Genomic DNA, 23,038 nt, shown 5'->3' on the forward strand with positions numbered 1-23,038 from the left:
CTTTACATTTGTGAGATAAGATAAACAGATGAATGAAAGAGCATCACTACCTCAGGAACTGTAAATGCACCAATGCAGAAATGACACAAGTAGTCTATAAGAGATTTAATAATAATTTTCAAACTATATCCTCAATCACTTTTGAGAGACTTGGAAAGAATGGACCAGCCCTTTCCTTACTAAGATGCAACACTGCATCTGCAAATGGTGACCTTTGGTAACCAGAACACTTCTAATATCAGCATTATTAAATGGGTGAGATTTAGAATTCAAACTAAGATTCTCCCTTTCCAACAACTTGGGTTTTTTGAGGCCCTAGCAGTATTTTCAAAATACTGGGGTCATATGAAGTTGCACTACTGATTTTCAGTACAGCATACACACAGCTGATGTTGACTAAACATATCAGTAGAATAAAAGAACATACATTAGATCCATGCCGGCCAAGAACTTCCCATTCACCACTGGTAATTGCTATTTCCTCTTTAATAGGACACTTGAAATCACCTAAAGATAAATATAATTATAATTCAGTACTTTGCATCAGACTATAAGCAAACAAAACAATGAAAAATAGTATTCTAAACTCTTTTTTTCAAAAAGGGAACACTGAAAAATTCAAAGTTTTGTCTAGAATAATGAAAATCCTTTGGAACTAAAGAGAGGTGGTAGCTAGCTGCACAACACTGAATGTACCAAATGCCTCCCTTCATTCTAAACGTTCCCTTTAAAACGGTTAATGTCATGTGAATTCCACCTCAACATAAAGTCTACAGTTAAAAAAACTCCAAGTTATGAGTCTTCTCAATAGTAATGGAATGATCCATGTAACTAAAGTTAAAACAGCAAAATAGACTCTTATGGTAAAGACAGAAAAGAACTCAAAAGCACTTGTATTCCTAGACCTTTGGTTAGACAGACAAAAACAATCTAATGTGTCAACGAGGCATTTCTTCTAGAAATGCAACAAACTACTTAAGCCAGAGAAGGAAAATTTTAATACAACTGTTTATTATTTGCAAAAAACAAATTGAATATTACCATAGTAAATAACAACATGTTCCATTTATCTTTTTAAGATTCTGTCTTGGTAGATAAGGCTCTCTCAGTGGCCTAAGGAGAAGGTTAAAATAAAAAAAGAAAGAAACCCCTGCTTCTGCCTAGCTGCTGCCAGCTCTGGCTCTCAAAGTGATAGCTGAGAAGAGGCTGAGATGATATAGGATCTTAAGTAGGGTCCTACTCAAGTTAAAAAAATAGACTCATTTTATTTTTCTTAGATACAAAAATTCAACTTAGTACTTTAAATTTTATCACCAGAAAATAAGTATTATTTAATATATAACAATACTAATTGTTACACATTATAGCCACTTATGGAAGAAAAAAGAGGAGGGAAGAGGAAAATAAAATGGACATCAAGGAAAAGGATGAAGATTTGGAGCAAGAAAGTCTAAGGAAAAAGGAGGGAAATGGAAAGAGGTAGACAAGCTGAAGGGCCCAGAAGCAGACACTGAGAGGGAACAGGGGCTAAGTGTTCTGAAAAGAATGTCAGCTGAGGTGACAGTGCTTCTTATTCTTCAATACGAGTATAAAATTTTAAGTTATCTTTTAATCCCTGTCCCAAGAATGCTGTTTTAGTGAATTACTATTCATAGCTCTTTGACCAGTCTTCATCACTAAACTTTCTGGAATCTGTAAGTAGATTTAATTTCTGAACAACAGAGGAACAAGTAAGGGCAATTCCACACCAAGGGTCAAATTAAACTAAGGCTCTTAGGGAAAAAAACTCCATCTTGGATATACAAGATCTAGTCTGATTTTTAAAAAAATTCACGCTAAGGGAAGGAGCAAGTCATAGGTAGTATTTACTACTGTCCTAAATTGTAGGTCAGTGTTTCCCAAATAAGAATGATGTTAAAGGGCATGTTGAAAAAACAAATAATCCAATTAAAAAGTCCACAAAGGATTCAAATAGACATTTCTCTAAAGAGATACAAACTGGCTAAATAATATGATGTTACTAAACGCTAAGAAAATGCAAATCAAAAGCACAACAATATACCATTGCATATCCATTAGCATGGCTCTTACCAAAACCCCGCCAAAAAAACCAAACCAAAACAAACAAAAAAAAGAACTATACCCAGAAAACAACAAGTGTTATTAGCAAGGATGTAGAGAAATTGGGACTTCTGTGCACTTTCTAATGGGAATGTATTAAGGTGTATTAAGGTGCAGCTGCGATTGAAAGTGTATGGTGGTTCCTCAAAAAACTTTAAAGAATTAAAATACTAAGCAATTTCACTTCTGGATATATACCCAAAAGAACTGAAAGCAGGGTTTCAAACTGGTATTTGTCTACCCACGCTCATTACAGCATTACTTAAAATGGTCAAAAGAAGTAACCTCACTGTTAATAGACAGATGAATGGGTAAACAAAATGTGTTTACACGTACAATGGAATATTATTCAACCTTAAAAAGGCAGGACATCTGACACATTCTACAATCCGGACGAACCTTGAAGACACTATACTAAATGAAATAAGCCTGTCATTAAAGGACACATACTGTGTGATTCCATGTATATGAGGTAGCTAGAGCAGTCAAATTCATAAACATAGAAAGTGGCTGCCAGGGGCTGAGAGGAGGAAGGAATGGGAAGCTATTAATTATTTACCACTAAATTGGATATTACTTATTGGACAGAATCAGTTCTGGAAGACGAAAAAGAATCCTGGAGATGGATGGTGGTGATGATTGCAGAACAGTAGGAAATATACTTAATGTCATGAAACCACACACTTAAAATGGTAAATTTTGTTATGCATATTTTACCACAATTTAAAAAAAATGGCTATGTTGAGTCTGTTAAGTTATAAATGGCAGTAAAGCATATAACATAACATCATTAAATGTCTAGTATTTTAAAACAAACTCTGTATTATTAAAGTAGAAAACCGTAGCTCAGTCTTTTTAAAAACACAGAAGTATCGAATGCACTATTTCATCTTTTCTAGGCTTACACATTCTCCTTTCAGTCCCTGGCAGCCACTTTCTATGTTTATGAATTTGACTGCTCTAGCTACCTCATAAGGAGAAGGCAATGGCAACCGACTCCAGTACTCTTGCCTGGAGAATCCCATGGACAGAGGAGCCTGGTAGGCTGCAGTCCATGGGGTCGCTAAGAGTCGGACACGACTGAGCGACTTCTCTTTTACCTTTCACTTTCATGCATTGGAGAAGGAAATGGCAACCCACTCCAGTGTGCTTGCCTGGAGAATCCCAGGGACGGGGGAGCCTGGTGGGCTGCCATCTATGGGGTCGCACAGGGTCGGACACGACTGAAGCGACTTAGCAGCAGCAGCAGCAGCTACCTCATATACATGGAATCACACAGTATGTGTCCTTTAATGACAGGCTTATTTCATTTAGTATAGTGTCTTCAAGGTTCGTTCGGATTGTAGAATGTGTCAGATGTCCTGCCTGTTTAAGGTTGAATAATATTCCATTGTATGTGTAAACACATTTTGTTTACCTATTTATCTGTATTACATTTCCCAGAAGGAAACCCAACACTTTAAAAAAAGAAATTAATTTCAGCTGACATAATATTTAATTTCACTTTGGAAAACAATTATATCAATATGAAGAGCTATACCTATAAATCAACTTCAGCATAGGTGCAGACAGTATAAAAAAATCTAGTACATACAAATATCTAATAACTTTGTAACATTTTAAAAGTAGCTTTTTCAATCTAAAAATTACATGAGCTCACTTGAAACAAAAAGTATAGTCAAGGCAAAAACAGAAAGTAACAATAAGTAATTTCAACACCCAAATATTACCCAGTATTAATAGTTTATTATGTATCCTTCAAAAACTTTGTCTTATGCTTATAAAGTACACAAAAGAGACTTTACATTGTCCTGACCCTCCCACCTTCTGCCTCTTTTTAAATAGAAAATAACTTCTTACTTGGGGCAGGCAGCCCACCACTGGATCGCTTATACTTGCTCTCCTTTAAAATGGATGTGATTTTATATAAATGACGGAAACCTGTTTTGCATTCAGAGGCAAAAATAAATTCAATTTCATCTTCATGACTTTGGGGAAAAACATGAAAGATGTCATGGATCTGTAAAATAGATAGATTAATTTACTATATACATTAATGAGAATACTATGCAAACAATTTGACTAAGCCAGAGAGAAAGAATTACTTGATAAACATTTTCTGAAATGTAAGTAACTGCCAGATTACAGGGTATGCTATATGTACAATTACAGATTTTGCCTGGGCCTTTCATATTTATCTTACTTTAGTCAAAGATGTCATCTACTGAGAAATAAATGTTTCCAAATGGAGAAAAATGAAAAATACAACCAAAAGCTGTTTCTTACTCACCATCTCTGGAATTCTTTGAAAAATGGCATGAAGTTTATTTAATGATATAAATCTTATTACAAGAATTATGAGAAAAAATTTTTTTTACTTTTCTTTTCCAGAGAGAAATATTCTAACAATTCAAGGGAAAACAGATGTCATCTGTTAGGTGAATCACATGAAGCCTATATGCAGCCAGAGGAGAGTGAACTGGCTTTATTTATTTTGTATCTTGTGTAAGTTTTTTCCATTAAACTGGAAAATGAAAAATTCAATCCCAAATTGGTATATTTTGGGATAGTTTACCAACTTAAAAGAGAAAGTCTTTTCTAGTCAGGACTCTCGTGGGCCTCCCAGAGGCCCTGGTGAGGTTGTGTTTTCAATATCTGACGTGTCCAGAAACAAGAGCAATTCCGCATCCAGGGAGATGTCACTGGAACGGCATCGACCTTTCATCTACAAACCATTCCCCACTCTGGAACCAACATTCCCATTTGAAATGTTCAAACTAAGCAAATAACATTCAAAATTACTGTGAACTTAAAAAATTCCTTTTGATAGTTTGCTATCAAGATTCATTTACTTTAGCATTCTGAGAAAATATTTAAACCAAGTATTACAAGAAAACATGTATACATTTATCCAGATGTCTGTCGTTTCTTCATAGATAATCAGTGGTGTCACAGAGTCAGGCACTGACTCGATGAATCTCTGTCTTTCCATGGCATCATCTTCTACTGGGATAAATAATTCAGGTGAGATCAACACTATCTGTAGGCGAGTCTGGGAGCGATCTAGTAGGATGGCCCACGCACTATTCACATAAACAAAAGAAAAGCACAAAATAAAGCTCTCTTTCGGAAAATGAATATTCCACTAATCTTTCCTTTAGCACTCATCAGTTATTTCTGTAATCACAGTGACAGTATTGCTTTAGTATATGTTAAATTATCACTAACAGCTAATGAAAAGTATTAGTTCATTCTACACTTATTTTTTTAAGTTTACTTTTAATTGAAGGATAATTAAAATATAGTGTTGGTTTCTGCCTTACATCAACATGGATCAGCCATAGGTACACATATTCCACTCATTTTTTTTAAAGTTAAGCTTGAGTAGAGGTTTTAAAAGTAGTTTTCTTTAAATTTCCAAAATCACAGATGGCCTTTGAAATTATTTTCTCCCTTTAATGTCAACAAATGCTAGCCCCATGAAAACTCCTGTTGTCCACATGAGACACAGGAAATACATGTAATCATCTTCACATAAGGCTGTACAAATATTTCTGCTTAAGTTATACAATTAAAAAAATACATATACTTACATATGAGCCTGAAAGTCCTACTTTAACCACAAATACCACTGTGAAACTGTCACTGGCTAAGTAAGAGACAGAAATAAAATGCAATGCACCTATGCTTATAGGATTACAAGTCTACTTAGTTCAGGAAAAATTCTTTGTGTAGAACTAACTACCTTGCAAATTTACATGTGAAAACAGCTCCAAAGGAAAGGAAGAGCCTAATAGCACAGACAGTTCTGGGTCCTAAATTATTTGTAAAGAAGTGACAATTTAACATACGCACTATTTTCCCTCTGGAGTCCATCCAGCTCTGGCAATATATTCAACTCCTTCAAACAGAATCTCAAAAGGCTGAATTAGTTCCTTATCTATGACATCTATAATCTATTGAAAAAGAAAAAAGGAACCTAGTTATAGAAGACTGATACTGGTCTACGTAAAGCACTATTTTTAACAGCATGACACGTGTTCAGTCTTAGGTACAAAGGATACAGCAAAACCAGCAGTAAGTCATGGGTTACCTTTATTGGTATTCTTTATGTCTAAAAAAGTTCTAACTAAAAGACTTAGCATAGTCTAAAAGTTTTTTTCCAAGAGTGTATACTAATAGAACTCTTGATAGTAACTGGTAAAATCAGATTTTAATCACTTTATAGACTTCAGTATCTAAGAAAAATAGTCTCTAGTTCCTTACATTTTAGTTTAAAATACTATATGTATAATATATTAGTGAAATGGTCTTGAGTAAGCAAACTTTTTTCCCTAGTCTGGCTAACACACTTTAAAATATAAATTTTTAAAAATGAACAAAAGGATCTGAATAGACTGCTCTCCAAAGAAGATATACAAATGGCCAATAAGCACACGAAAAGATGCTCAACATCATTAGTCATTAGAAAAATGTAAATCAAAACCACAATAAGATGCAACTTCAAATCCCCTAGGATGGCTATAAGACAAATAATAACAAGAGCTGATGAAGATGTGGAGAAGCTGCAAACCTCATACACTGCTGGTAGGAATATAAAGTAGTGCAGCCACTGCGGACACCGTTTGGAAGTTCCTCAAAAGGGTAAAACACAGAATTATAATATGACTCAACAACTCCACTCCTAGGTATCTAACCAAGAGAAATGAAAATGTATGACTGTACAAAAACCTGTACACCCACATTATTGGTAGCATCACGTTTAGTAACCAAAATTTGGAAGAACCCAACTGTCTAAAACTGCTGAGTGGATAAATAAAATGTGGTATATATCCACACAATAGAGTATTTTTAGGTGATAAAAAGTAGTGAAGTGCTGTTACTTGGTGCCACAGGATTAGTGCTTGAAAATAAGATGTTAAGTGAAAGAACAGACTAGATACTGTACGATTCCATTTATATGAAATGTCCAGAACAGGCAGATCCATAGACAGATTAGTGGCCGCCTAGGGCTGGGGGGCATGGAGAGGTTTTGGGGTGATGACTAAGGGATGTGAATTTCCTTTAGGAGTAAGGAAAATGTTCTATAATTGACTGTGGTGATAGCTGCACAAATCTTGAGAATATACTAAAAGCCATTTTACACTTTAAATAAGTGAATTATATTGTATGTGAAATATACTTCAATAAAGCTGTTTTTAAAAAGTCTAGCAGAGAAGATTGTTTTTTTAATCAATTATGTGTACATTAAGCTTATAGGCATCTGACTGTGGAAAGCAGCAGTATAAAAGACATGAGGGATATTTAACCTAAGACAGACAACTATTCAACACAGAGGGTAACTCAACAGTCAATAACCACTATCTAAGAAATATTGATCTGGAGAATTAACAAAGGCAAAGAGGAAAAACTACTGGAAAGGAATGGTAAATATGCATCTCCCCATACTCCTAACTTGGGAACCAGTAAGAAAGTTTTCAAAGTAGAAAATGAGGTCAACCTGAAATCATGATCTACAGATGTCTCAGCAAGTTCCACAAGTCCAAAATATAAGAAAGCATATCTACAATCTCTGTTGACAGACGAAATGATACAAAAAGTTAACTCAGCATTTTATACTTACCCTTCCTTCAGCGTCAATCAGTATTTCTGACATCTTAAAAGTGACTTTTGGATTTGCTGTGCCTTTAAGAAGAGATATAAACAAATAGTAATACAAAGCTATTCAAACTAATTTTACCAGATGAATCCTTTTTAGTCAAATCAGGAATATTGCATTTAGTCAGGGCTTTATTATATAAAAAACTCAAAATTCTATCTCAAATTCATAATTTTCAATATGACTATAAAAGAAGGAGCCAAAGAACATTAGGAATTAGTAGGTAATGAAGGGGAATCCTATATCATTTCACAATTGAAATGCTGTAAATAGCAATATGGGGAAAAATTGCTAATTAAGAACATAATCCCTTAAAAATCTTTATTTTGTAGCAAAGATACTTCTTTATCCATTCCTTGAAATAATCAGTTTTGTGCACTTCCCTACCTTTGAAATAATTTAAAAGGATCAGCCTATAATTAAAATAATTTACTTCAGAGACACTTAACAATCTATCCTTCGGTCTGTAAACTTTTGAATGAATGCAGAAGAATCTTGTTTTAAAAGTAGGAATGAGTGTATATAAACATCAACGGAAAGCAGTACCTGTTTTAGGATAACGGAATGAATCTGCTCTCCTTGTTTCCAACATAGGGGATGTAACATGAATAATTTCCACCTCAGATTCATCATTTTCTTCATACAGAATTCTAAGAATTTTACTGCCACTGGGTGCTTAAAAGGAAATTAAATATTGAAAATTTGGGAGTATTATGCCAGAAAATCATCACAATTGACCATTCCCTCTAGTATTCTATTTCCCATAGTAAAAAATAGTTTATGTATAAAATATACGCCTTTCATGTATGAAAATACTACTAATCTTTGCAGTAGCAAGGTGAGTTACTGCTAAGCCACTGTTATTGGTTACAGGCTACTACTCTTGGAGATAAAAACTGAAGATCATCATACACACACACACACACACTGGAAGAAACAGATTTGTGAAGTATTTCAGTTCCTGCACACCTTAAAACGCATTCCTTTCAGGAATTATTACACTTACAATATTTTCTATAACAAAATAAACCCCACTTTAAAAGAGTCCAGGTTTTTTTTAATGGTTTCTCTAATTCATGTCATAATCTTGTTCTAACAGCATAGTTATGGCAAAACATTTTACATCTTAAAATGTCCAAATCTAAGATATGGCTTAAATATTATAAATATTTTTCATGGTCCCTTAGAGATGTGTTCAGAATACTACGTGCAATCCATTAGTGGGTCATGAAATCTTTTAGGTGGTCATAATCAGCATTTTAAGAATAAGACAAGCAAAAAAAATATATGAGTGCATCACGTGTAAGATTAAGCATTGCTTCATGAAATTTGTTTTCAGTTTTATGTGGAATATATGTACAATGTATTAGGCTAGAATGTAAAGCAAATTTCTAACCAGATCACAGTCAAAAAGTTTGAAAGCTTCTGCTTTAGAGAGCTGTTTCTCAGCTAGTGAAATACTTGTAAATTCACAAAGAAAAAAGGAATTTTTGCCTTTTTTTCCTGATCCATTCATATACTAATTTGGCCATCTGTTCATGCAGACTCTCTAGGCAATCCTATATTTATAGCAACTCCCACTAAAGGGTGGCATTTTTTATTTTGCTACCAATGTTGCCACCAATCAGCTTCTGGATGAAAAACTGGCGGGACTTCCGTGGTGGTCCAGTGGTTGAGACTCTGTGCTTCCAAGGCAGGGGGCACAGGTTCGATCCCTGATCGAGGAGCTAAGAGCCCATAAGCTGCACGGTGCAGCCAAAAAATTAAAAATGAAAAAAAGAAAGAAAAAAAAAAAGAAAAACTGGCAAGGAGAGTTGAAGGACCTGGGGCACAGAACCATAATACAACTAATTGTTTTTTATGAGAATTCATTATGGTGGTATACAGCCTGAATATTCGCAGTAACTACTAGTAAGATCCAATCTTCATCACTTAAGAATTTACTATTCAGAATTAAGAATCTGTGCAGTTACCTAACCGGTAGTTGAATCTCATGATGCTTTAACTGACTTATAGTATATTATTTTGAACCCTCTTACTTGTTTCAGCTTCTGGACACCACCAATAACCAGAGTATCTATCAAATTCTTCTTGAAGAACAAAGGTAGCAACTCCAGCTGATCTGGGATCCTCTTCCATGTTGGCTAGCTCTAAATAAACATAAAGGCAAAATTTTCACAGAAGTTCTCATCTTTTCACAGGTACAAAGCAGAACGATCCATTTATTTTGAAAGGCAGCTATAGTATCATGGTGAACTGTGAAGCCAAATGGACTGAATTCAAATCTGGATTCCATTATCCACCAAATGACTGATTCTGGGCAAATCACCTGATCACATTCCGTTGCAGAGTCCCATTTGTAAATGGGAATAAGAACCTACCTTATATGGTTGTTATGAGGATTAAATGAGCTATTTTACATAAAGTACTTACAACAAAGCCTGAACCATCATAGTATGTGCTCCATAAATGTCAGTTTTTATTTTCCCATTTAGCTAGGACCATGGGGAAAAGAATACATGAGAAGGGTCATGGTGCCTTGTAACTCTCCTAACCCTACCAAGACACTGAATACTTCCATTCTCATGTCCCTTCCCAGTCAATGTCCATTCCTGCCTCAGAAAGCACCACTGATCTGATTTCTATCTCCAAAGGTTGGTTTTACATATTCCAGACTTTCATGTAAGTGAAATCATACAGTACATACTTTATGTTTGTTGCTGAGTGATAATCCATTGTATATCACAATTTTTTAATCCATTCATCTGTTAATGGACATCTGAATAGCTTCTAGTTGCTATTATGAATAAAGATGCTAAAATCATTCTTTTATTTTTCTGAAACTAATCACATTTATTGGGGTGTTCACAGAATTCAAGTTATCTCTCCATCTCAAAAACTTCACATTCCACAGTGAGTTTGTGTACAAGTAAATATATTCTTGTATAGTTTCTATGAGACTTGATCTTACAACAAAACAGAAGTCTGATACATCAGTTTCAGCTAAGAACTTTATTTTCAATTCTGAAACTCACACATTCGCTCAGAAAAAAATTTTTGTGTTTTTCCCTGAGACTTCTCATTTTCATTCAAGTTTTCTGATCAACCAGGATACTGACAGAAGTTTGAATTATCCCTGTGGAAACTCTGATATACAATGACAGGTTAAATACTTATAGGTCTTCTGACATTTATTATATTCATAGGTTTCATCCAATCCTAACAGTTAGCTAAGCCATGTGCATTTAGCCAACAGACCAAAATCTGTACTAGCTCAACAGAAATCATTCTTGTATAAAAATCTTTGTGAACATGTGTTTTCATTTCTTTGAATAAAAACCTAGGACTGGAATGGCTGGGTAAGAATATGTAATATGAACCAATTGTTCCTTACCAAAAAATTTTGAGAAGGAAATGGCAAAAGAGTTGGACACCACTAGTGACTAAACAACAAATATTGGTTTCTATCAGATCAGATCAGATCAGTCACTCAGTCGTGTCCGACTCTGCGACCCCATGAATCGCAGCACGCCAGAAAAGAAATTGGCACTCTTACCATAAATAAACTACTATATACAAAATTAGATAACCCAAAAGGACTTACTGTAAATCACAGGGAACTCTACTCAATATTCTGCAACACTCTAAATGGGAAAATCATTTGAAAAAGGATAGATATCACTGAATCTATACACCTAATAGATATAACTGAATGCTATACACCTAAAACTAACACAACACTGTAGACCAACTATACTGTAATATAAAATAAAAATCAAGTAAAAAAACAACAACAAAATTTTGAGTCCAGAAGTGTTCAGAACACAGAATCTGGGGAATTCTTTTCATGTTTATATATCAACACATAATTATGTCATATCTCCAGCAGGGTAATCAAATACCTTGTAATCAAATACACTAATATTCCTGCAGCAAATTTAGGAATAAGCAAACTAAGTAGGATTAAGACTATAAATAACCTCAGGTCAGTTCAGGTCACATCTTGCCACCAAAGAGGTTTTCGCACCAACTTAATCAACACTAAGCTCTGTTTTCCAGGTTTCTGGATTTTGTAATTAATGATGCAGCCATCAGTGCTCCGCTTTCTTGGATCATTCAATGACTCCAAAGTTATACCTCCCATACTGTTTTATGTTTTGTTCTCCTGTAGATGTGATAATATGTATCACTCATTTATATCTATCATTTATTACGGGCGTCCCTGGTGATGACCTCAATTACTAAGATTAATTAGATGAATAAATGGTATCACCTTGTTCTCGCAATAAGATATGTCCTTTGAGAATAGAGGTTGGTATGACATTACTTTTAAGTTTCTCTATTATGCAAGGCAGAGAATAAGCAAATGCAGATGCTGAGTGATTAATAAACCCATGTAAAAGAAGACTTTCTTTTGGAAATTTGTTGTGATAAGAGAAATAAAAGTGATAATGCTTACTCTCTACCTACTTTTCTAAATAAACAAATTAAACAGTACTTACTGTGTTTCAGACCCTGTCTAAAACACTTCCCAAATATTAAAACTTCAATAACAACCTCATGATGACATGCTCTTCATTAACCTTTTTACAGATATGAAAACAAAGATAGGTTAAACAACTTACTCAAAAGAACAGAAGTAAAAAAGAGTAGATGAGACTGAAATCTAGATACTCCAGTTCTAGATTGTATTTTTAACTACTACACTAACCCTGAAAATAAAAATATACCATATACCTACATGCACAGAAAAGAAATTAATAAAAACACTATTATAGTGGGCTTCCCTGGTGGCTCAGTGGCAAAGAATCTGCCTCCCAATGCAGGAGACACAGGTTCAATCCCGGGTCTGGGAAGATCCCATATGCCACGGAGCAACTAGGCCTGTGCACCACGACTACTGAGTCTGTGCTTTAGAGCCTGTGAGCCGCAAATACCGAGCCCACGTGCATCAACTACCGAAGCCCACGTGCCTGCAGCCCTTGCTCTGCAACAAAAGAAGCTACCACGATAAGCATGGCAACGAAGAGTAGCCCCCACTCACCGCAACTACAGAAAAGCGAAACTACAGCGAAGACGCAGCACAGCCAAATATAAAAAAAATTGTTAAAAAAAGTCACACAAGAGAATCACTTCTCAGATTTATAAAATAAATTCCAACACACACACACACATCCAGCAGGATTTCAGTGGTTTCTACTTTAAATTCTGCCAATTTTCACAATAATCCTGTATGGAAAACAATCCTACCGAAGGAAAAAATGTACAGACTAAAAACATGCCTTATTTCTAACAGTCACTGTCAAAGCAGTCCCAGCCTCAACAACAATAACTAGTACATAGTGAGTCTCTAATGTTTGCTGAAACCATGAACAAATGGCTAGGATTTCCAACCCAGATTTACTAACTACTAACCTAAACTTTGTTTTGCCAGTGGTAGCTGTCCTGATTTCCTGACTCCAGATGAAGACTCATTAAACACCAAAATATGGACATTTTACTTAAAGTTTCCCTACTCCATCCCCTTTTCTCTATTCTACACCCTAGTTTTAGGTTGTAAGACCTGGGTATTTACAGTATTTACACTAGTTAAGCTTTGCCCTCTCTCTAGACTTGCACCTCTCAAATATAACTTTCACGAAGTATTCAGAACAATTTATCTACAATAGGACTCTGACCACACTACTCAACTGCTAAAAGCTTTTTCCAATGAACCCCCATATCATGATAAAGGCCATGTTCATTTACATAAGAAATTGTCCACCCTTCTCCTTGCCCTTATGTGCCAGCCTCATCTTTCTCTATATCTTGACTCACACCTCATGCTTTAGGAGCGTAGGACTGCTTCTAATTCTTACAAACTATGGTGCCTTCCGCATCAAGGCCTTTCCAGGCTGTCCTCTTGCCTGGAGTGTACTGGCTAATGTACAGTCACTATTTGAGAGCAGTTTAAGTGTCATCTCTTCAGGTAAGCCTTCTGGGACCACTACCCTGGCTTGTACTCTTATAACACGCAATGTTTGCTGTTTATCATTCTGTTCTGTTATTTATTTGTTATTTGTTTATTTGTTATTTCCTTTAGGGCCAGGAACTTGATATATCTTTCTTGATTGACAATGGTTAGAACAGATTTCTTGACTTCTAATTCAGTGCTTTTTTAAATCAATATAAGTCGTTCAGAAAAAGACTTCTTCTCTAACACTGACTATCTTAATGATGAAAAAACTGTTGCCAATACACTATCATATTCTAAAATAATTTATTAAGGAAGATGCCCATGCCCAATAAATCAGTTTTATGACCATCAAATTACGGGAAAGTTGGACAATAAATTTTTAGAGGACTGTCCTTCATCATGGAGCTTAACCTTAAGGTGTACTTCCATGTTTTAAAAAAATAAAAAAAAAACTATTTCCCTTCTTTCATTTGCATAAAAGCTTTAGAGGAAAAAGGAAAAAATCCATATCATTTCTGTGCTTTTAGTGAAAGTGGCTCAGTCATGTCTGACTCTTTGAGACCCCATGGACTATATATATAGCCCAAGGAATTCTCTAGGCCAGAATACTGGAATAGGTGGCCTTTCCCTTCTCCAGGGGATCGTCCTAACCAGAGATCGAACCCAGGTCTCCTGCATTGCAGGCGGATTCTTTACCAGCTGAGACACAAGGGAAGCCCTTTTAGTAGTGCTTAGTATTATTAAAGTCATTTCAATAAAAATTAAATATTTCCACAACACAGAAAGTTTTATTTTTCCTATTATGACAAAATAACTAAGCAGGCTCTCCAAAAAGGGAAAATAAAATTTTAAGTAGTTCTTACAGTGTGTATTGAGTTTTTCTGTTTGTTTTCCTAAAAACAAGATTTTTTAAATTAAATTTTATTTCAATCAGATAAGTGCTACGGTTGTGCTGTCTGAAAATAACCATTAAAACAAGGTAGCATTACAATGATTCTTTTTGTTTGTTATTTCATTTTTGGTGGTGGTAGAGGTAGTTCTTTCTTTTACCCCATAGGAAATTTTATGTAATCTAGTGTTCTCAGAAACTTGTATTCTTTTTGTTGTTTAAGCTTCACTATCATCTTTTCTAAGGTTTACTGAGGTATAACTGACATTAAAAGTGCATGCATTGAATACATACTTGATTATTTTGGACATGTGAAGACACCTATAATATCAGCAAAATCAAGACATTAAACATAGCCATCAACTACAAAAAAAAACAAGTAGCATTCTATAGGTGATACATACAAGTTTATAAAAAAAAGTTGCATTTGTTTTCTAATTTTAAAGATTTAAATTTAAAATATAAAGATCAGCATGCTTTGATTTCAAAATGTAAGCAAAACAAAATTAAATTTTAAAAATATTTTTTAGGAAAATTGATTTGAAGAACCTGAATTACCATTGTGCACATAAGTGAGCCTCCTTTCTTCTCTCGTTACAATGTTTGATATCCAAATATCATTGCTATGTATAAAAGCAATCCAGTCTGGATCAGCTGGGCATAGTTTTGGATCCATCCGAATGTTGGGACAACTAGTCTCCACTAAATTGGGCCGTAAGGGTTGTTGCTAGAAAAGTAAACAACATTTAAAGGCAAGTATCAGGCTTATACATACCTATTTACATACATACAATACAGGGTGTTGTACCAGCACCCTTCCTATAAAATGAATAATAATCCTAAGTATAATATCAACTGTGATAACTGCTCTCCAGAAAAATGTACTTATGTGCCTTATAAGAAATGAATCATTTTTTTCCTATGAATTAATAAACTAAGCCTAATAGGAACAGAAATAAAGACAATATAACAGCACCTCATAAATTCTGTTGACCAAACCTGTTAAATAGAGTAATTATTGTTTGTTGCATACTTTTATTAAACTTATATGCCTATTTCACTTATTAAATGTTTCCATTTAATTTTACCAGTATAAAATAATTTGTTAATAACATTGTAATGAAAGCTAGAAGCGTCACAATTCTATCAGAAGAATAGTTCTAATATCACATGAAAAACTGCTTGGAATAAAATCAAAATTTTAAACTATTTATTGAGATGAATTAAGCTTTTAGAAGAACCAAAAAGGGATTGTCTTGTGATATCATTATCTTTGAAAATCCAACTCAGCAATTACACAAAAAATGGCACACTGATTCCCTTTATTAACTCTTCCTACATAACAAGTGTTTTCAGTATTTTAAAATTATATAACTAATGTCACTGAAAAATTAACTAAAAATTAATACCCATATGGGAAATTAATACCCATATTTCCTATTTTCTTTACTACTAAGTTAGTGGTAAATAACTGGTAAGCAGAATTTTTTAGTTTAACTATCTTTCTGATTTGGACACAAATAATTTTAGGACACCTAGCAGTTTATCAAGTAGTAAAATCAACTTACAGTAAATCCTTGTGGCCCTCCATCTTTTACATGGTAAATTCCACTACCAGCTTGAAATAGAAATGTTCCACTTCCCTGGTGATAATCATAAGAAGCAATTCCAACTGTTCCAATGCGTTTTCTTTCCCGTAATAGTTCTTCTTCTCGAGAATACATTCCATAGTCCAGTGTCGCCTAATGCAGAAAGAGAGAGGTCTCCTATTCCAGTTTTCTGAAAGCCAGCTTTTTGCTTTTATTAATAGCACTGAAATTCTAGCATCTACAGTATTACTGAGTTTACATTTTGAGTGATCCCAAAATTTGTTACAACTTTAAACAGATTAATTTTGGGAAGTCTGCTGAAAAATTTGGTAAAAGGTCCCTATATGAATACTGCATTCATTAGAGAGCAAGCATTAAGCTCCATTACTTTGACTTGGCATTCAAGATCTCCTACAACTTAAATGTAATACAGCAGCTCTGCATGCATTTAAGAGGAGACTCTAGAGTAGTTTAATTTCTTCAAAAGTAGTTTTCTTCACTTTCAGAGTAGTAATAAACCATTTACTTCAGCACTGTGAAGATTAACTTAGATAAAAATATGTAAAATGTTTATTAGCACAATGATTGGCACAGAGTAAAGTTCTCAAACATCAGCTGTCATTAGTTCCTTTCCACTACATCCGCTAATACTACTCTAATAAAACCCCAGGTCAGGCCCATCACATTACTGTGGTGTTCTGGCTCCTGGCCTTTGTTCCATTTCCCTTCACACTGAGAGGCCATTTTTCTTTCTATCCATCTGAGTTTTACTGCTATCCCAAAACCTTAGCCCTAAATCAACGCTGGCCAGGAAAGTTTCCCGATATTTCTATAAGAGTTACTATCTCTTTTACTTATTTGGCTATAGTTTTGTTTTTCACTTTCTTTCAGTAAATGAATTAAAAAAAACGTGAGAGCAGAATCTGTCTCATTTTGTTTTCCCACTTAAAGCAACAGCTAAAATCTCCGTCAAAGAATATTTGTAATTAATGATTGATGATGATGAGGGGCCTTCCCAAACTAAAAGTATTATCTGATACATATATATAAAATTTCACATGTATAAGAAGAAACATCAAGAAAACAAATCTAGTAAGTGCTAGTTTTAAGAATTTATATCCACATCTTCCCTAAGAGCTCTTTATGATAAATAAAGGAATAAATAAGGGAAACAGATATGGTTTCTGCTATCAAGGACTAATTATTTTATTTTATTTTATTTAGCCAAGCCGCAGCTTGCAGGATTTTAGTTTCCCAATCAAACTTTGGTCTCCCACAGTGGAAGCATGGAGTCCCAATCACTGGACCATCAGGGACGTCTCAAGGACTAGTACTTTAAAAGTAGTCAAGTTTATATATCTGGAAAAACACATAATTTAAAAAGATACATGGACCCCAACATGCACTGCAGCACTATTTACAATAGCCAGGACATGGAAGCAACCTAAATGTCCATCAGCAGAGGAATAAACAAAAAAGGTATGGTACATATGTATGTACAAACGAATATCACTCAGCCACAAAAAAGGATAAAACAATGCCATCTGCAGCAATATGGATGGACCCAGAGACTGCCACATTGAGTGAAGTCAAAGATGTGATACTGCTTATGTGTGGATCTAAAAATAAATATAGATACCAAGTAAGTGGGAGGAGGGATAAATTGGGAGATTGGGACTGACATATACAGACTATTATATATAAAATAGATAACTGATAAGGACCTACTCTATACCACAGGAAACTCACTCAGTATTCTGTAATGGCCTATATGAGACAATAAGCTAAAAAAGCACGTATATGTAAGTGTATAACTGATTCACTCTGTTGTATACCTGAAACTAAGATAACACTGTAAGCCAACTATACTCTAATAAAAATTTAATAAATAAAATAATCATATGGATTGAAATCTTTGTATTTTCCTCTCAACTTTATGGTAAGCCTAAAATTGCTTTAAAAAATCATTTTTAATGAAAAAAATAAATAAAAGTATGTATGCATATCCAAATCTATTAAACCGAATACTTGCAATTTTTATATGTCAATTATACCTCAATAAACCTTTAAAAAGTGAAACCATATAAAGCACTAGATAAAAACATGGGTAAATTCTTTTATAACCCGAGTGTAGAAAAACTGTCCTATGATAAAAGACAAATTCTAGAAGCAATATCAGAAGGCTACATTTTATCATACAAAAGTCTTTCATGTGGTGCGTGAGCACATGCACACACACACACACACACACAAATACAAATTACAACTTCATGAAAACATCTGAAACTATATCACAGACAAAGGGTTAATATCTCCAGGAAATAAAAGGCTTCTAAAAATGAAAAAAGGACCATGTTACATAAAAATGGTTTATAGATAAAAAGATGATCAACTCTGCCTATAAAAGAATAGCAAATTAAACTACAATTGGGATAGCATTTCTATCAGATTTGCAAAAAATCCAAATGTCTGACTACAAACGGTGTTGGAGAATCTATGGGAAAACAGGTACAATTATTCCTTGCTGATGGAAATTCATAATGGCACAGCTCCTATGGAAGGAAATTTGATACCTAGCAAAATTACAAAACCATGTACCGTTTGGTCCAATAATTTCAGCTCTAGGAATCTAGTTTAAAGGTACACTGGCAAAATGTAAAAAGTTGTATGCCCAAGCTATTTTAATGCAGTACTATTTATAATACAAAGATTGAAAATAAATAAAATGTCCATCAAGAGGGAACTGGTTGAATATGATTCGTCTGTACAACACAACACAGATGTAAAAACAAATAAAGATTATGTATACGGCTTGTCCCTCAGTAACTAGTACTCAGATCAAAGTCTCTTAATACCACTTTCCTCTAAAGGAAGCAGACAGATATGGCTGATTCCAAGCATGGAAAAAGCAGTGTGAAAGATGATCATGAAACATCTCCATACCACCAAATACCAATTACTACCAGAATCATGTCAAAACGATTTGATATGTCAAGTTGACGGGGATTCTAACAGTCAAAAATAAGATAATTTGTACAATAAGAATAACAACTGTCAATGGATCAAAAGATACCAAACAGGCTACACTGTAAATTAATAAAGATATAAAAATGAAAACCAAATACTCTCCAAAACTCCTAATTTATCACACATAGAAGACTGTGTTTGAAAAATGGGAAAGAAAGGAAAGAAACATCCTGCCTTTCTATCGTGAACTTCTCCTGAGGATAACTGAATAATTGTTGAATAGCAGTTTTCTCTTTATAGAAGTTTCTCAGTTAATAAATGAAGAAGGAATGATAAAAACTCACTGTTTTATAATAGATCTAGGTAATGATCAAACGACGCTATCATCACAAGCAACTAAAGTTCTATATGACTTTTGATGGGGGCATACAACATTATTGATGAAGTATTCTTTACCTTTTAAATTGTACAAAAAACATATATACATATAAATAATATATATAACATAAAATTTGCCACCTTAACAACTTTTTCAGTATACCACTCAGTACTGTTAATTATACTCACATTGTTGTGCAACCCATCTCCAGAACTTTGCCATTTTGCAAAACTGAAACTCTATATCCATTAAACTTATTAAACAGCATCTCCTCACTTTTCTCTCCCTCAGTCCCTGGCAACTACCATTCTGGTAGTCTATTTGACTACTTTAGGCATCCCATATAAGTGGAGTCATGTAGCATTTGTCCTTTCGTGATTGGCTTATTTCACTTATCATAATGTCTTCACGGTTCCTTGATGTTGTAGCATGTCACAATTTCCTTCCTTTTTAAGGCTGAATGATATTCTGTCACATATATATGCCAGACTTTGTTTATTCGTTCTTCTGTCCATGGACACTTTGGCTATTATGAATTACGCTGCTATGGACATGGTGTAGAGTTATTTGTTCAAGACCTTGCTTTCAATTTTTTTGATCTGTAAAGTAGTCTTGGGTGGGGAGGGGAAGCAAACCTGTGTCTAATCAAGCTTCTAGGTCTGACTACCTATTTCTATTTATAGAAAATATAGGAAACTGAAGAACGTATCAAATAACACCATAGGAATACAATCAGCAGAACAGACCCTCTTTCTTCAATAGATAAACCGTAATGGGGAGAAAAGGACAGAAAGAAAATCAGAGGATTAAAAGGAAAAGAAACTTAAGAAACCTATCAATAAAATGTAACATATCAAACTTATTTCAATCCTATTTAACAAATCAAGTGTAAAAAAAAGAGAACATTTATCTAAAAATCAAGAAAATTTGAATATTTCATATGAAGAAATGATTAATGACTTTTTAAGATATGATGATACTGTGGTAATGTCTAAAAAGAATATATATTCTTTAGAGATACGATCTATTTAGGAGTGAAATGATATATTTGGGAGCTGTTTCAAAATATTCTGAAAAGTGGGGGTGGGGACTGGAAAGGCTGTAATGAAACACTGATGGCCAAGATGTGATCATTGTTAAAACCAGTTCACATGGGATTCTGCTTTTGCATGGTTTGAAATTTTCCATGACAGACCTCAAAAAAAACCACACAAAAACCTCTGACTCACTAATTTACAACCTATTCTATGTGAAAACGACCATTATTTTAGTTCAACACACTGTTCTTAGAATAAGAAATGTTTCTGCTTTAAAGAAAAGTCACAAAGCAATGTGAAAAACATCCTTGATAAACGGTTATAGTCAAAATGGTTAGCTGTCATGGAAGCTATTTTTTTTTTTTTTTTTTACTTCTTAAGAGAAATATCACATTTTGGTTCATTTAGCACAAATATGCCATTCAATAATATTCAATGTAAAAATATTAAGTGAGAACCTAAAAGGCAAACAACTGTACCCAAACTATAATCTTGTTCTTTTGATGTTCTCGACCATTTACATTTTGTCTAAAGACAAAATACTGAAGGAAAAAACTTTACCTTTGATTTTCCCTAAATTGAATCTTGCTATTTAGAAACAAAAACTGAACTTAGAACCTTTATTTAATCCCTATATTAGTACTGTTACTAAATATTAGAACTACAATTTAAAGATTTAAATAAAAGCTTTCTGGAAATATATATTACTTCTTTTATGTGAACAATTCTCTCCCAAAACGTGAGAACCATGTAACTAGCAAGTTTACAGAGGGAAAGGTGGTTAAACAGGGAGAAGGTAGTTAAAAAACAAATCTGGGAACTTCCCTGGTGGTCTAGAAGTTAAGAGTCCATGCTTCCTCTGCAGCAGGTGTAGTTTGATCCCTGGTGGCACTCTTGCCTGGAAAACTCCATGGACAGAGGAGCCTGGTGGGCTGCAGTCCATGGGGTCGCTGAGGGTCGGACACGACTGAGCGACTTCACTTTCACGTTTCACTTTCGTGCACTGGAGAAGGAAATGGCCACCCACTCCAGTGGTCTTGCCTGGAGAATCCCAGGGACGGGGGAGCCTGGTGGGCTGCTGTCTATGGGTCGCACAGAGTCAGACACTGTGACTTAGCAGCAGGGGAACTAAGATCCTACATGCCACACCACACTGGGTAGCCAAAAAAAAACTGAATTGTATTAATAACATCTAATATCCCTAGTCTCAGATATTGAGAATTAAATCAAATTTCAGGGTCATACACAGAAAAACATAAAAATGTTTTAATTCTTTTTTTATATTATGACTTATTGGTCTTTTAAAATTGTTTTTATTATTACTTTATTAACATATATCTTAATTCCTTTTGATTCATATCTACTTCAAGTATAAGATCCCAATTGAATTTCTGCCCCTAAATAAATGCAATATTAAAACCATACAGAAAATCATAATAACAACAACATTTAATCCTACCTGAAAAAGATCCAAAAGAGGCTTCCAAGAGAGCATTAAGACTGCTGCTCTGTTGATGGTTTTGGGAATTTCAGAATAAAACAGTGTATTTTCTCTGTTCTCGCCAGACATAGCTATAAAAGAAAACAATCATTTTTTGTTACTTTAAAAAATGGCAATCTGTTTACAACAATCACAGCAGTAAGTACACAACGCCTCTTACATACTGCAGGATGCTGTACTCTGTGGGACCTATAATGCATGTTAACAAGGCAGAGATGCGCACGCCATACGCCATGCTAATTTTCTTCAGTAAAACCCAGGCTCCCAGAAAATATTCAAATTTTAGTCCTTCTCAAAGCAAACATAAAAAGTATATAAGATGTTGTAAGGGTTATGTGTCATTTTTAGTTTTTTAAAAAATTGTTAGTGTCTTACAAATTGGCAACAGACTTATCAGATTTCAAATGGGGGTGCTTTGTGACAACTTCAGATGATTAAGCTTCTTTTTCTGAATCATTTACAGTATTCATTTAGAAATATACATAGGTCTAACTGAATTTGAGTTTTTCTTCAATATAAATATTTTATCACTATAATCACTAATAAGCTTCAAATGAAAGGACATTCACATTAAAACAACACAGAATCTGATATCTGATTTGCTAAAAGTCTCTTTACCCTTTACTCAGGAACTGTGAAAGAAAGAGGTCCACATTAAGTAGAAGATGGGTCTATTCTGTGAAATCATAGGATAACTGAACGGGAAGATCACAGCAGTGTAGAATAAACTACATAACAGAGAGAAGTAACAGAAATACAACATGGTTATGAAGAGGTGAACCAAAGAAAACTCATAGTAAAATAAAGTCCTTTTACTCTACCATAAAGGTACCAGAAAGGTTATCACTTCCAAAAAAAACTAGGGGGGAGAGAAAGAGAAAGTAAATAACACAGGAAGAACAAAAACTCTCTCCTGGCAGAATAAATCTTCAGCCTTGTG

At 34.3% G+C, this 23,038-nt stretch overlaps 1 protein-coding gene across 5 annotated transcripts in view; it reads right to left on the reverse strand.

Annotated features, from left to right (window-relative positions):
• DPP8 (dipeptidyl peptidase 8) overlaps positions 1 to 23,038 on the reverse strand; it is a 54,346-nt gene that overhangs the window by 21,244 nt on the left and 10,064 nt on the right. For all 5 annotated transcript variants that reach the window (XM_061430111.1, XM_061430112.1, XM_061430113.1 and 2 more), the window contains 10 exons: positions 22,057 to 22,169; positions 16,194 to 16,367; positions 15,184 to 15,352; positions 9,820 to 9,930; positions 8,327 to 8,455; positions 7,745 to 7,806; positions 5,977 to 6,077; positions 5,027 to 5,204; positions 3,982 to 4,141; positions 428 to 507 (listed from right to left, as the gene is read on the reverse strand). In XM_061430111.1, the coding sequence (XP_061286095.1) occupies positions 428 to 507; positions 3,982 to 4,141; positions 5,027 to 5,204; positions 5,977 to 6,077; positions 7,745 to 7,806; positions 8,327 to 8,455; positions 9,820 to 9,930; positions 15,184 to 15,352; positions 16,194 to 16,367; positions 22,057 to 22,169 (1,277 nt within the window). The remainder of the gene's footprint in view (positions 1 to 427; positions 508 to 3,981; positions 4,142 to 5,026; positions 5,205 to 5,976; positions 6,078 to 7,744; positions 7,807 to 8,326; positions 8,456 to 9,819; positions 9,931 to 15,183; positions 15,353 to 16,193; positions 16,368 to 22,056; positions 22,170 to 23,038) is intronic.

Source organism: Bos javanicus, chromosome 10 (assembly GCF_032452875.1).
Source record: "Bos javanicus breed banteng chromosome 10, ARS-OSU_banteng_1.0, whole genome shotgun sequence".
NCBI lineage: Eukaryota > Metazoa > Chordata > Mammalia > Artiodactyla > Bovidae > Bos > Bos javanicus.